This window comes from Xiphophorus hellerii, chromosome 2 (genome assembly GCF_003331165.1).
Source record: "Xiphophorus hellerii strain 12219 chromosome 2, Xiphophorus_hellerii-4.1, whole genome shotgun sequence".
In the NCBI taxonomy this organism is placed as follows: Eukaryota; Metazoa; Chordata; class Actinopteri; order Cyprinodontiformes; family Poeciliidae; genus Xiphophorus; species Xiphophorus hellerii.
In genome coordinates this window covers 17,189,067-17,204,599 of record NC_045673.1, presented here as the reverse complement: position 1 = coordinate 17,204,599, position 15,533 = coordinate 17,189,067, and the positions used below count along the sequence as shown (strand labels likewise).

The 15,533-nt window shown below is 37.9% G+C and overlaps 1 protein-coding gene across 1 annotated transcript in view; it reads left to right on the top strand.

The window, feature by feature from the left end:
• The window catches only part of abcc8 (ATP-binding cassette, sub-family C (CFTR/MRP), member 8), a 67,083-nt gene that overhangs the window by 6,627 nt on the left and 44,923 nt on the right, over positions 1-15,533 (top strand). Inside the window, 5 exon segments of the mRNA XM_032585511.1 lie at positions 3,189-3,330; positions 5,961-6,082; positions 9,981-10,147; positions 11,622-11,864; positions 15,101-15,289. Of these exon segments, the coding sequence (XP_032441402.1) occupies positions 3,189-3,330; positions 5,961-6,082; positions 9,981-10,147; positions 11,622-11,864; positions 15,101-15,289 (863 nt within the window).

Below are 15,533 nucleotides of genomic sequence, written 5' to 3'. Positions count from 1 at the left end.
ATGTGTTGTCTAAGTCTGTTTTCCTGTTGGAAGCTAAACGTCCTCCTCAGTCTCAAGTATTTTGTGGCCTCTAAAGGGTTTTCTTACAGTATTTATATCTTCCTGTCAACACTGACTAGATTCCCAATCGCTCTTAAAGAAAAACACTTTGGCCAAATGTCAATCTGTCTACCATAACATGATTCTTCCACCACTATGACTTATTGTTGGGATACTGTGTTCAGAGGTAACTACTGTGCTTTGATTTCCACCAAAAAATAGTTTTATTTTTTAATTTAATTTGGGAAGATCATCTTCTCCCACATATATGCTGTGACTTTTGGCAAACCACAAAAAAGACTTCTACTTGTTTTCTGTCGTTAGCTCTTTTCTTTGTCTCTTCTCTGTTGTTGTGCCAAACCCTTTAATGTTCTAATGATGGATTTAACTGACAGATGTTCAACAATGTATATTATTTTAGAACCTAATCCAGTTTAAGCATGTACACATCAGACTTAAAACCATTAAAAACAAGAAACAGAAACAGGAACACAGCGCGGACCGGAGTAACCGCATTTTAAGTCCAAATGTCCTTGAAGGCCATAATTTCTGTATCCTGTATAAGAATTGTAGATTAAAAGAATGTCAAGAGTCAAGTAAATAAGTTCAGTCGTCTCTTATTGAAGCTTGACCTTCATGACTGATAATCTACACTGACGCCTTCGAACAAAACACCTTCACAGAGCTGCATTCGACTAGCCAGTGTGATCCTCCTGATGGTATGTGCTGCAGGACACAGAGGCAAAAATGATGCTGGCGTTAGGTTACACATCCACGGCTCACCTTCCTGGCTGCTAGCCTTTCTATTAGTGTCATCAGTGGAGTGTAACAAGGCTCTCTGCACACTTCACTGCTGTGACCACACACACTCAGGCTTCTCCACTGACAAGTCCGACTTTAGACGTTATTTTCTTTCAGAGTGGGATCAAAATGTCTAAATTGATTAATGTAGAAGATTAGAAGATAAGTCAAACAATGGATACTTGATCTATCTGCTAATTCGAATTGTAGGGGTCACTTGAAATTAATGTGTTTCCTGGTTTAATCTTGGAATTTAGGATTAATTCATAAATTCACTTTAATGTAGGGATTATGTCAGAAGCTTAATATAAATTGGGTTTATCCTTTCAGAACCTGTTTTTATGTGTATTTGGGATTGTCATCTTTGAGTTCTTATGATCAGTAGGAGTGTTTGCGTTTGTTTTGACTCACTAATTTTAAGTTATGTGTCATTTTGTGTGTCTCCTGCTTGCATTCGGATCCTCTGTACTCACAATACATGATAGATATTTCCAAGTTTCCACTATAAAGCTGCTGATTTGAGGTGAAGTTGATGGCTTCTTCCCAGTAGGCAGGAGCAAATGTCCACACTGTCTCATTATATCAGCTCTTCACTTTGGATAGCAATACTGGTTGCTCTTGAACATCCAAATGAATTACTTTGCATTTAAGGTTTGAGTTTGGGTCAGATGCTTCAAACCTGAACACAGCTTGGTTCTAAAATAGAACAATATCTAAAAAAAAAGTCTTATTTTTGAACTAGTTCTAAGAAACAAACCAAGTTAAAGGAAATCCTCCATTTCTACCAAGAAGAGAGAACAAATATTCAGTCAGAATTGTGGTAAAAACACATGAGGTTCGGATGCAACTTAGTAAGCAGCATTTTGTTAAATATAAGTGAGAGTTTGTGTATAGTTAGTTGATCATGTTTGATAAATTATATTTTTTTGTCTTTAAAAATTGTTGCAATCATATTTATGTGTCATTCCACTGTCGATAAAGAATTACATCAAAACCAAACATTAAAAAAAAAGACCAAAACACCTTAACACCACTGATTAGTATGTGTAAACGACATGCATGACCTGGGCATAAGACCATTTCCACTTGTTTTTCACCATCAAAATCTAAATAAATCCTTGAAAATCCTCAAAGGGTTAAAGCACAAATTGTAGCTAAAAGAAAAAAACCTTTAAGCGAATAATAAACCTGCAGGGTTTTCAGCCACCCTGTGCTGATGTGCTTTCATCAGCACCCTCTCCACTAAAGACAAACCTCGGGGGGTGCGACATCTTCTCGGCTCACCTGACAAAACCTTTTATAGTCAGAGACCTGTTTATATGCAGCCTGATGCCTGATGCACTCCATTGTGCCTGAAGCTGTGCAATGTCTTTCTCAGCTGGTGCTCACCAATTCACAGAGTTACATAAAGGCTAGTGTTCAAATAAAGACTGGGGAGATGGACAGGTATTCACCAAGAGACCTTTAGCATCACGGAGCCAATCAGAGAGGAGGATTATTTAAGCTCAGTCATTTCCAAGCCCTCCAAAACTGCTGATAGATGAGCCTCAACCAAGCAGCCAGCGATTTCCTGACATCTACACATTTTGTCTGATGTAAATTAGTTCAGCTTTTGCATATGCAGCGAAAGCGAAAGCAGCAGAATGATTTATGCCCATTTTCCACAATATTTGACTTCATTTTTCTTTGAACAGCGCTTGAGCAGAGTGAATGAATTTGCATGTGTGAAAAAGAGCTGAGGAGGAAAAGACGTGCTGCAGATCAGTCTGTGCCAACACTTCAGAGTGAAATAAACTGGCAAAAGTGCCAAAAGCACTAGAGTCTCTTATGTAACATCATAAGTCAAGAGTTTTTCTACAGCAGAGGTTGATATTTATCACATGAACTGCTTTTTGATGACTCACCCTTGCTTATTTTATGCTCTGAGTTAAAGCCAACATCTGTCCAAGTGACAATAATAAAGCAAATGGCTGAAGCACCATTCTGAGGTTGGCAGCCATACAGCTGCTTTCACCGCCTGCCAGGGATCGCCCAGTGTATTTAAGAGGGTTATGAAACAAGCTCCTTAAACTCTGGCAGGCGGCCATTTTTGTCGTTTATTATCTAAATTATTCAACCTTCTTTACAGATTATAGTTTGTAATTAGGTAACTACTAATACACACAGGGCATAAAGTCAACAAGGTTACTTTTCCAAAGCACAAGTTTATCTACTCATATTAACACAGATAATAAAATCTGAGTTATCTTATTCTATCTTACGCAATCATTGTCTGTTTTTAAGATGCTGAGGTCTACGTCTCGGATAACTTCTGATATTTTCATTAGAATGTGTCTTTCTGGTTTCAGGTTGGGGCAGCCAGAGTTCAAAGGTTCACATCCATCACAGCACCTGGCTTCACTTTCCTGGACACAACCTGCGCTGGCTCCTTACCTTCGTCTTGCTCTTCATCCTCGTCTGTGAGATTGCAGAAGGCATCGTCTCCGACGGGTATGTCAAACCCAAATACTGTACTTTTGTTGTCTCGCTATAATTTCAGCCACACAGGTTGCACTCTTGTGGAAAAAAAAAACAAGGCATCGTATGAATAGCAATGTGTTTTCCAAGCTATAGAAACCTATGAATATCTAATAATACTTAACAATACCAAAAATTTTAAGTGGAAGAAAAAAAACATTAAAAACTGAGAAAGGTTTTTAATATGTAAATTTCAAAATGAAATTTCTGGTGAGGAATAAATTAGTTTATATTCAGCATAAACCAAAATAGCGTTCCTGGAAAAAAGCTGTGATTTTAGAGGTGGATGTGCCATGGATTGGAAATACTTAGTACTTAGTGAAGTAGAACTGAATTCTCGACATGACAATGATTAAAAACTAAAAACATGCCAGCTAATCCACCAAGGACTGGCTGTACATTAAAAAAATCCCTCAAATATCTCATAGCCGACGGTGATGATTGGGAAAAACTATTCTCAAATTTATATAAGAAGCTCTAGGAAGAATCTCACTGAAGCTATTTTAGTTAAGAGGGTCATCATTTTTCCTTGTCTAGAAAAAGGATTTTTATTTATATCTTTTGTTTTATGAGGTAAGGTAAGGTAGGGTAGTTTTATTTATATAGCATATTTTCAGCAACAAGGCAATTGCTGAGTACAACAACCAGATATTTCATGTCTATCTGTTATAAAATTACTTTCTTCTCCAGAGATAAATAATAATAATAATGAAAAAAAACTCACAATAATATGTAACCATGCTTTTATAAGAACTAAATATTTAATGGTATGCATAATTCTTTTCTCATGGCTGTATATTGATCATTTTTTGTGTGTGTGAATTGTTTTTCACTACATTTGCTCATTTTAATGGATTATATGTGTGATATTTTGTAGTAATCATTAATGCTGCACTTCTGAAATTATAATAGTGTGGCAGCTGAGATAATTTACAAAGTGAAAAAGGTAGTTTTACAGTTTTAAATAAATGTATCAGTCCCTGCATCAGAAAAAAAAGCATACCCAGAGTTGATTAAATTCACCTCAGTGGTTTAATGTCTTGGCTTTTACGTCTGTGGAGGAAAACTGATCTTTTCCGCGTTTTATTGTGTGCCCTATAATTTAATTTCATCTGGGATTCTTCTTGATTACTGCGAGGCTGTAGTTCCTCAGAGTGATTTTATTATCTAATCAAACACTGTTATCCACCTGCGATGGAAGCCGAATCCAATTAACTGCAATTGGCACTTCCCTGACCACCATTCACCATCTGCATCAATGTCCTTATTGGATTTGCCCAACAGTGTTCAATTGGGATTAGCTACGATGTGCAGCGATCACGTTTGGCATCGTGGGTAGACCTGGATAGAAATCGAAGGAGGATCTTCTCTGGAGTCCAAAAAGCACATTGGAGAATGTGTCAATGCTGTTTGGAAGAAACTCTTTGCTTATGGGGATATTAAGATGTAGTACACTTTGTAGCTCTGTTTTACTGCAGAACAGTTTGGAGGTATGTCTGGCCTCCACAGATTACTGCGGGGTTTATGCACCATGAATTTGTAGGATTGAATAAGGTTCATTGTGAACTACATTGATGGAAGATCTTATGTTAAAACAAGAGAACTCCTGGAGTATTATAATCATTCAGCTTACTGAAAGCTGGATTTCAGAAAAAGCTTGGTCCCTAAATAACTTCTAACGTGGCAACTAAAAGACAAAGTTGCACATAAGCCCATTAAAATGACTGTTTAAATTTAACTGCAAAATTTCTAAACATTACAAAGCATCTGCACAACCATCCATAGTCCAGGTTCACTGTGAACATCTGTATTTATACATTAAATTTGACTTAAAATGTAGTCTCTAAATATGAAGTCTCTAAATATTTGACTCTGGAAAGCGATGCAGTTTGACATTAACTCAAGAGGACATTTCAGTGGGTGCTGGATGAGGTTAGAAGAGGATATTGAGTTTTCTAACACTGAGCCTGTCATCCACCTGCTTCCCCAGCAGCTGGCACCACGAGGGCGAGGTCAGCTGGAGCCAAGTGTTGGAGTTTGTGTCCCAATTCTCCCTGCTGCCAAATAAAAACAAGTCGATGAGCTGCAACGACTTTACTGGGCTCTGCTGGAACCAAAACAACAGCATGTGCATCAGTTCAATTTGTAAAATTATATCATACAGTGTCCTACATGTGTAATAAATCTGCGATGTTAGAAATCGATCACATAATAAATGTTTTTCTTCTCTCTCTGTATGGATTCTTTTTGCACCATGTTGTTGTCAAAAGCAGTGAGTCAGTGTGTTTTTGTGCTTTTTGCACCTCAATCTTTTGCACAGACTAGAGGATGGTGAGTTGTTGTTAGTTGGGTGGAAGAGCTCTCCATCTGCTCGCCTCTTCAGTTCCCTCTTTAGGCTGACCTTCCTGTTCTTCTAGAGAGGGCCTGATGTCATGAGAGTCTTTATTTAAATGTTTTTGTTTACATGTGGCGAGTCTAAAGATCTCTGCTGCTGGCGCTCATCGTCACTGAATCTCAGAAATACACAAGAGTATCGTCAACATCTCTGTCATCACTCTGAAGTATTTACTAACTTGGGTTTTTTTTCTGTTTAACTTTTTTAGGTTCACCGTGTCTCTCCATCTTCATTTGTACATGCCTGCAGCTCTGGCCTTCATGGCTGGCATCACATCGATTGTCTACTATCACAACATCGAGACCTCCAACTTCCCGAAACTGCTTTTAGGTAAAGTCTCCTTAAGTCCTCAGGGAGGTTTCTACTCCTAGCATAATCTGATAAAGTGCTACAGAATTTGCAGTTTTTACAGGAGTTTTCTCTGTATTTTTGCATAAAATGTTAGACATCTTGTTGCTTAGGAAAAGACAAATCAAAGCTGCTTTCTTTCTTGATGAAAACACAGTAGCAAAAAACTTACCTAATACCTAAACGGAGACACACCCTTTTTCATATACATTCCTAAATTTATAATTTAGTGAGTAGTGCTCATATCAAGTAAATTTTTTCAGGTTTTAAATTGCATCTACCATTGTCAGAACTAAATTGTCTTACTGTGTCATGCAGCATTAGGCTATTGATGATAGATCAGGGACAAGACAAGATGGTAGATCATTATGCATTAAAGCACCAGAAACTCACTGATCAATAATTCCTTTTGAAAAGTGGCAACACTATTTATCAAGAGTCCTGGGGGAGGGGAAGGGAAAGATTAAGGAGCGGTTAAATCTTCATTCTTTCCATAGCAACCACCTGAGAGTTATAATTAATTTTGTTAATAACCCATTAACAATAGGAGAAACTAAATTTTCTGCTTACTCTCACAACAAGTAAAATTTGCTATTAACTTGTAATAGGAACTTATAGTTTGTTAACAGACTCCCAAAACCATGACCAGCTGCCATGGTTGTTGCTTTCTGTGTCATGACATGTTCATGACTGCGATGAGTCTTGGCACCGTTTGAGTTTATAAAGTATTCAGTACTTTGCAGATGGTTGTACATTACCTCTAATTTCTTGCTGTTTTGTTTCAAAGTGCCCAGGCATTCTTGTTATCTTGTAAAGTGATCTCGATCAATAGCTTTCCAGACTTTCTGAAGGTTTTTCAAAGGTTATCAGTTTGAAAGATTTCACTCAATTTCAATTCAGCTTGTACTCATGACAGCACATTTTGCACTGTGTGCAAGAGATAAGCATGAAAGACAAAATGGATTAAAAAAAACTAACTGCAAAACAAAAACAAAACAACAAAAAAACATTTACAGTAAATGAACAGTATCTGAAGGTCACATGTTTGAAACTCCAGGACAAACTGTTTTCTATTTGGGGTTCTTAATAGCTATCACTTAAGAAATGAAGTAAATTTGTCCTGGTGGTGGAGCTGGGACCAAAGATCTAACTTTAAATCAGTTTTTGACCTGATTAATTCACAAACAGGGAGTCTCAGTATGATATTCCATCAGTATCACATGCTTAACATGGTGACTGTGATTATCTGCAGATAATTTCCAATAATTTTCCCAACAGTGACAGATATTTTATCCACAAACTATTTCTGCAGGCCAGATTTTAGTAATCTTAATTCAGTCCCCACCGGATGATGTTTTCATGTTTAGCGGTTTGTTTTAGAGTTAGGCTAAGGTTAGCGTAGCTACTTCTTGTGCTTCAAGTCATATTGCGTTACTTTGAACATTTTGAAATGTATGGACTAGTCCAATGACTACCATGGATATATGAGATACAACATAGGATGTAGACAAAGTGTAGAGCAAATAACAGGACATGTCCTAGCAGCAGCAGACACAGCCTCTATTTCACTGTGAACATTATTGCTATTGGTGAAAAGACTAAATTGTTAAATCTATAAAATAATGTGCACAGCCTATCTTGCTGTGCTGTGGTTCAACAATTATTATTATTATTAGTGTGTTGTTGATAATGATTATCTTACAATCATTATTTTTTACTTCTGAGAAACAGCATGTGAACAAGAAAGACAACAAAGGGACCTTACCTGTAGCTTTACTAATAATAAACAGGAAAAACAGCCATGATTGTTAAAAACATGGCTGAATGTTTTGCTGCAGTGACAACAGCTTCAATAGTGTTGATCAAGTCTGCCTTCACAGATCAGTTTTCTCTGAATTATTCTCATAGGGATTCTTGTTGTGTTGAATATTCTTTGTTATGTGGGCCCTTGTGAAGCCATTTTGCACATGGATAGTTCATTAGTTTCAGATGAGAGTTTTAGTGATTGAAGGTAATTTCTATGAGAAGGTGCCTACGGGAATTGTGCTCCAGTCTTTTTGTGAGAGGAATGAACTCTTTTCTTGTTTGCATATTTAATATTGTGACGTTTTGTTGTGGAAACACAGTGATCTCAGGGATCTGCCTTCTAATGATCTCAGCTGAAAAATGAATAAACTATCACAGTTCAGGCCTCATCGTGTTGGAGTTATCTCCTGGAACAATTGCTCTGTTGATGCTCCTCTTCCTTTGGTGTAGTTGTTCTTTGCTTCTTTCTCTCCATTAATTCTTCTGCATGCAGCCTTTGCTGTTTTACTCCCATGAAGTTTCCAAGCTGCCTTTGCCTTTAAGTCTCCATGTCGCAGCCAGACAGATATTAATCTTTCAAATGGAGGCTGTGGCGCTGACCCTCACAGCTGATAAAGTAATGCCATCAAAGTTCTTCATTACAAAACATATAAGCAAGTGTTTGGATGGATGTTGTTCACTGATCTTTTTTCTTATGTTCCCTGTCAATACGATACATAGGAAATGCTTTTTTTCCCCTGCTATTTTTACTTTGAGTCTCTCAGAGTTTGGAGTAAACCATCTGGGATGACCTTGATGGCGATCCTATCAAAAAATCTCATAAAACAAAAGTGACACGCTGATCTTCTATTTTAAAATTGGTGACCTTGAAAGCTGCTAGGTGTGCACTTGAAGATAAACTCCCCCAGAAACAAAATTAGGGTTGGGAGTTAGGTAAGCTGTCTTGCATACTGTGAAAAAGAAAACATTTAAAGTGCTTTGCAAATGTATTTATGCCCTTTAAACATTTACATATTTTGCCATGTTAAAACTACCACCTTTAATGTACTTTATTTTACACAAATGTGGCGCTTTGTAGATGTTAAAGCAGAAGTTTGTGGTTTTGCTGTCTTCTTAGGGGCTTTTGGTTAACTGTACTGTAGGCTGAATTTCTTATGGCTTTCTTCTTGCCAATTTTCCATTACTACAAGATTTGAGGAGTGCGCCACTAATCGTTTTCCTGCTCAGATTCTACTGAGTTGTAAATTTTTGCAGCTTCTCTGAGTTTCATTGGGCCTCTTGGCTGCTTCCCTGAGTAATGTTCTCCCTGCCAGGTCTGACATGTTACAAAGAGCTCTAAGCTACACCATACTGTGTTTATTTATAAATCAAGGTAAAACCAGGTAAACTACAGGACAGAGTTAAGTCCTAATAGCACAACAACATCTGAATAGCATGCAATAACAATCAATGTCAAACTCACATTCCGTTAAAAGTTAAACAAGTCACCAAAACTCTTAAAAACAACCCAAACTTAAATTGATCCTTAAATAAATAGGCAGCCAGTGCATCATGTCATGTTGTTGCAGTGACATGTTGTTTCCATTTTCAGATGGATGGCTGTAACAGAGCTATATGAGATGCTGAAAGCTTGTGACGTTTTTATAACCTAATTCTGCTTTAGCTGTCAGTGGATCACATGTAAGCGTTTTGGGGGTGAATGTTAAGGGGTTAAACTTTCCCCAGCAATATGTCTGACCCGTCTGCTGTGTCCTTTGGTCTTTATGATTCTGTGTGTTCACCAATGTTCTCAACAAACCTCTGATGCCTTTAGCAGAACAGCTGGATTAATACTGAGATTAAATTACAAACAAGGATGGAACAATCTGAATAAAATACACTATTGTTTGTGATTTTTAAGTGACATAAGTGGTGTAATAAATACCTTTCCATGGCACTGTTTTGACACTTTGATTCATCATCCTGTCAACATTGTGGCTTTTAACTTAAATGCTGCCCTCCAGTCAGTTTCTTTATCTTATCTGCTTGCTTTGTGATTTGCTGCTTCTCTCTGGTCTTTGTGATTGTTCCACAGCCCTGCTGATCTACTGGGTGCTGGCTTTCATCATGAAGACCATCAAGTTCGCAAAGTACACTGAGCACGGCATCGGCCCTAGGCAGCTCCGCTACTGCATCACTGGACTTCTGGTGCTGCTTTATGGACTCCTACTGGCTGTGGAGATCAACGTCATACTGGGGAGGGTGAGCAGTTCGTGTGTGTGTGTGTGTCATCTTTTAAGCAAAGATAATGTTTGATTTATGATGCAGTATGCATTGAGATGGAAATCATTAGGCTGGAGGATTGCTGCGTGGGTTTTAATGAGCTATTAGTATAGATTTATTGATACTGGTGAATGTGACTTTGGTTGGATATTACTGCTTTGATGTGAAAGCAACAAAAACACGTATTTTCTAGGTACCAACACACATATACAGAAATACAGACTTTTGCAGGTAAAATTTATTTCAAGTTTACTACTGACATGTCCACAGTGATACTATTAGCAACAAAAAGTTGACGAATTAGACATCAACATTGGCATTTCAATTGATTAAAGGATAAATATCAAAACATCCATGATTTTCAGTTCGATTAAAAAACAATGCAAAAAGAATCGTTATAAAAGCAAAGAGTCTCTCAGGTTTATTAACCACAACAAGAGCTGCAGCTGACATCTGTCTCCTACAGTTTAAATGTCTTTCAGACCTTTAAACTCAACTTATTCAAGTGGCATCCTAATCATGTCTTTTGTTAGCATTTGATCAATTTTTACATCAAAGTCGTGCCTTCACGATAAGATTATTCATTTTCTAACATTTACAGCCTAGCCTGCCTGACCCTTTGTGAGCATAAAAAGGAAAATGCCAGTACAGTGTACACTTGTGTGTCTTTTTCCTGTGGACACTTTAGCGTGTTTATCTGTGTTAACCCCAGATCTGAGCAAACATCTGTTAGTGTGCAGGTTTCCCCGGGGAGAAACTCCATCACGCTCAGCCTGTCGAAGCTCTGTTTGTTATCTGCTCTGTTATAAGGATTTAAGTGATCTGGCCTTCATATGACCTGAAACTGTTATCCAAATTAAATATTACTTATATGATTATGTGATTCTTTTTGTCAGTGATTTATTTGTGACTTTATTTCTTGAGATTACTGTCGTCATGGGGAAAATAAAAATGTAAAAACTGTGTTATAAATTAATTTTAATCATACACAAGTTCATGCCAAGAGCTAACTTTAAATACAACTACTAATATTTCCCTTAATTTCTTAATACGGATACATGTGGCAATATATAGCACATTATTCTGTCCTCACACAGTAAGTGCGAAAGCCTTATCGTGTCAATTATTTAACTCTCAGTTTTTATTTCATTTAAAAGCTTCAGCTAAGGTTTTTATCAACGGTTCAGCTTTCCCAAGTTGTCATTGGATTATAAGACAGCTTGTTATCTATGTACAATGAATGTGATTTATCTTGCAGCAGCTGTGATTAAGCCCACTAATAATAGTGTGTTTAAATAACACATCTTTTGCATTTTAGCTCTCCAAACAAAAGCTGCTGCAAGTTTAGATTTCTCTGTAATCAGAGGTTTTTCCAAATTATTTCGGTCGGTCTTTGTTGCCATGTCTTGGGGACTGATTTGAGCAATAATCAGACCTCTCCTTTCTGTCGCAGCGCTACATGTGTTTCGCCAATCCGACAGAAGTGAAGCCCCCGGAAGACCTCCAGGACCTCGGCGTTCGTTTCCTGCAGCCGTTTGTCAACTTGCTGTCTAAAGCCACCTACTGGTGGATGAACACGTTCATCACGTCGGCTCACAGGCGGCCCATTGACCTGAAGGTCATCGGCAAACTCCCCATCGCCATGCGGGCGCTCACCAACTACATAAAGCTCCGCCAGGAATTTGAAGAGCAGAAGGTGAGCTGTAAAAGATACATGCACCTGGTCACAGAATGCATAAAATTTGGATCTATGTGAGAAAATTAGATAATACAGATTTCTGTAGAGTTTAGTTTTTCAGTTCAGTTATGAATTAAACAAGTAACTCTGCAAATGATTGGAATTCCTGAATAACAGTGAACTGTTTTAGTGCATTTTAACAAGATTTTATGTGATTATTAACACATAGTTTTGAATTGTGTATTCAAAGAAGATGATACATGGTTTTAAAAATGCTTTACTAATAAATACTTAGGAAAAATATTATGTGCCTTTGTTTTTAAACTCCTTTTCTCTAATGCCCCTAAAATCAGGTGCAGCCAAGAGTCTTTAGAAAACACTAGATTGTCCATTCACTGCAAACCTACTAGGACGCAAATGCACATCTAAGCTAACAAAATTAAAGCTGCATTTTTTTAAATGTAATTATCTTAAGTGGGAACCAAAATCAGATTTTCCACTTCTAAATCAAATCAAAGTAATTCTGTGTTCAGAGTGTATGAAGTTTTTTCCTGGATGCTCCGACTTCACATTTTTATTTATTCAGTTTTCCTCTGTCAATTTTGTGTTTTTAATGTCTCAGAAGAATATCTTTGATGCAGCCTGTGTGACGTGTGCAGGGAGTGACCTCTGAACCCTGCAGTCCTACTTTATTCAGCTGTTCTCATATGAAAGCAGGTCATGAGATGATTCAGCCCGGTCTGCTCTGGGATTATTAAACTTTATTTGGGCTTGCAGTAAGCTTTCCGATAGTGTAAACAGGAAAATGCAATCAGGCATGTCCTGTATCTGTGTTTGCACAATGTTTCTTTACATTCCCGTCTGTTTATTTTAGATTATATTACAATTTTTTAGTTGTAGCTACATGTTGCAAAGCGCTTGTCTCTTGGCACTGTTAGAGGTGTTAGGTGGATTTATGGCTCTTATTATATTTACCGTGTTATGCCATTGCAGATTCACACTATTAATGGTTTGTTGAATTTTGCAGATGAGTTAAAAGTGATGCTTTGACCCATTCTGGTTTTACACCCATACAATTGAACTGTTTTCCTACAGACAGACACTACAAATAAATAATAAAAAATTAAGGAGGTGTGCTTGGAAATAAATTTACATTTTCAGCTTTGGCTACTAATTGTGTTTGTTGCTAAGCTTGACTTATATGGTAAAACATCTTGAAAATGTTTCGCTTATGTTGTTTGGTAACTCCATTTTGGGTTTTGGGGGAAACAAGGAAACAAAATCTCAACATTCTTTTGAATAAGAAAAATTTATCCAAGTATCCTGCAGGTGTGTTTTGCTTAACACTCCACTACATGATAAAGATAAAATAATATTACAATGTTTCTATTTGGCACTTAAAAAAAAGAAAATGTTCCTATAAAAATGATGCATATAAATTGTTAAACTATTATGACATTTCTGTAATGTTGTTAGAGAAAATCTCCAGAAAAATATGTAAGTGTAATATTAAGTGATAATAAAAATGTAACTGGTTTGGTTGGAAAGTTTAACAGTATTAGAGACAGTTTTCGTCTCTCTGGACTCCTTATTGATCGCACCCTGAGCCATTCTTGTCCTAATGCCTGTCTAAGCTGAAAATCCTTCTTTTTTCCTTCATTTGCTCTGCTCTGGGACTCCCTCTGTCTTACTGATGGACCGCGTGTCAGGGGTCAGACGTAAAGGGCCTTCTCCACAGGGTCGTTGTTTTCCAGTGTTTGTTGGTTCATCCGAGAGTCGTCACTGCTGCGTACTCGTCCGGTGTGACCGCTACTCCGCTTCCTTCCGGCAGGAGTGAAGGATGAGAGAAAGGCTGAGAGATCCCAGGGGAGTGCCGGGGAAGGGCGGTGGCAGCGGGGCACTTAGAGGGGGGTCTGAAGACGCCGGGTCATTCCCATTTATCTGTGAACGAGGTGACATCCCGACCCCTGAAGGACTGAAAGCGCTGCTCTTCATGGGAAGCTAGTTTTGCTCAGAGAGTGTGAGAAGGAAACAAAATCCTCCGTAGCTGTTGAACCTGGGGTAGGAGCAGAAGATCTGTGTCTGTGTGCGCAACTGGGATGCGCACGGCGATGTGTGTTACGCATGAAAACTAGGAGCTCCAATAGAAAGATGGAGACATGGTAGCAGTCACGTCTGTTCTCACAAATCTGAGCATGACTCACTCATGTTCACCCCAATGCACACCAACACTCTCACACACACACACACACTCACTCAGCATCCTGTTAAAATGACGGTCCAGATGTTCTCTTCTGATCAGTTCTAATTATCTGACTCAACGTGTTCAGAATAAATTACAGCCTCAAATAGATTTTTTAAATACCAGGTTATTTTTTATTTATGTACTGAAGCATTTAAAGTAAGAATTACCTTGAATTGATTTGCTGTCTGATGTTCTGCATTGCTGACACGATTATTTCCACAGCATTTATACACACTGCACACATCTGAGGGTCTCAGAAATTTCCATTAATCATCACATCCTCTGTAGATGTAGAGTGACTGCAGCCATTGAGTTCCCCTCATTTTGTGGTTTTCTGCTGCAGCTGAAGGAGCAGCACTTCATTTAATTGTGCTTTTGGGCCCACACATTTATTTCCCTTTGCTCTATTATTGCTCTTTAAAAATCTGAGACAGTTTATTTTCCTTTTGTTGGGCTGCCAGTTAAATTCCTTGGAGAAGACTCAGGATCTGCAGCAAGAGGAAATGATCCAATTTTATTGCAAATTACCAGCTGGTGACACATAATATTACTAATAGATGAGGATTAATATGCGCAATAATTTATATTTTTAAAAACCCTTTAAAGAAAGTATAATTGTATGTCACCCACTCTAAATGAGCTCCATTCAGCAAACACAGTTTTTTCTGGAGGAGTTTACATCCATTCATCACTGCCAAGAGTTTATATTAATGTTGGACTTTTAGTAATTTATTTAAATTGTTCTTTTTACCATGCAAAAAACTGCAAGATGAAGGGAAACTAAGATTCGTGTACAAATTTAAATTTGTAGATTTGTTTTTCTTATATTCAGAAGGTCAAAATTATGCATCCAGGGGCAAATACCTTAAATAATTTGGATTTCAAGGCAGAGTATTTGTCCAGTCTGGCCTTAATTCTGGAATTTGGTTATAATCCCTAAATAATTTCACTTACCATGCTGACCGCTTTGATTCCAGTTGGTTTTTTTTTTTTTTGACCTCTCGCTCAGAAGCCTCAGGGCATTGCACCTCAAGGTCCGAAGTGGATCTGGCTGGCTTTGAGGAAAGCTTTCGGCAGGCCTCTCATCCTCAGCATCACGTTCCGCATCATGGCTGACCTGCTGGGCTTCGCCGGCCCGCTCTGCATCTCTGGCATCGTTCACCACATCAGCAAAGACAATCGTACCATCCAGCAACCGGTGAGAGTCCTTCTGGAGCGCAGAAACACCACATCCTGCCAACTATATTCGGTCCTCTATTTGCAAATATCTTAGTACGCTTGAAAAGCAGACAAAACTAACTTACAAGTAACTTTTCAGCAAGATAAAGGAGCTTGTTTTACAGTCAATAATTCCTTTATTATGAAGAGGAAATATTTGTTCCGCTGGTAAATTATTTCATTTTAAACATGGGAAAAATGTCTTGCTATACATTTCTGCCAAC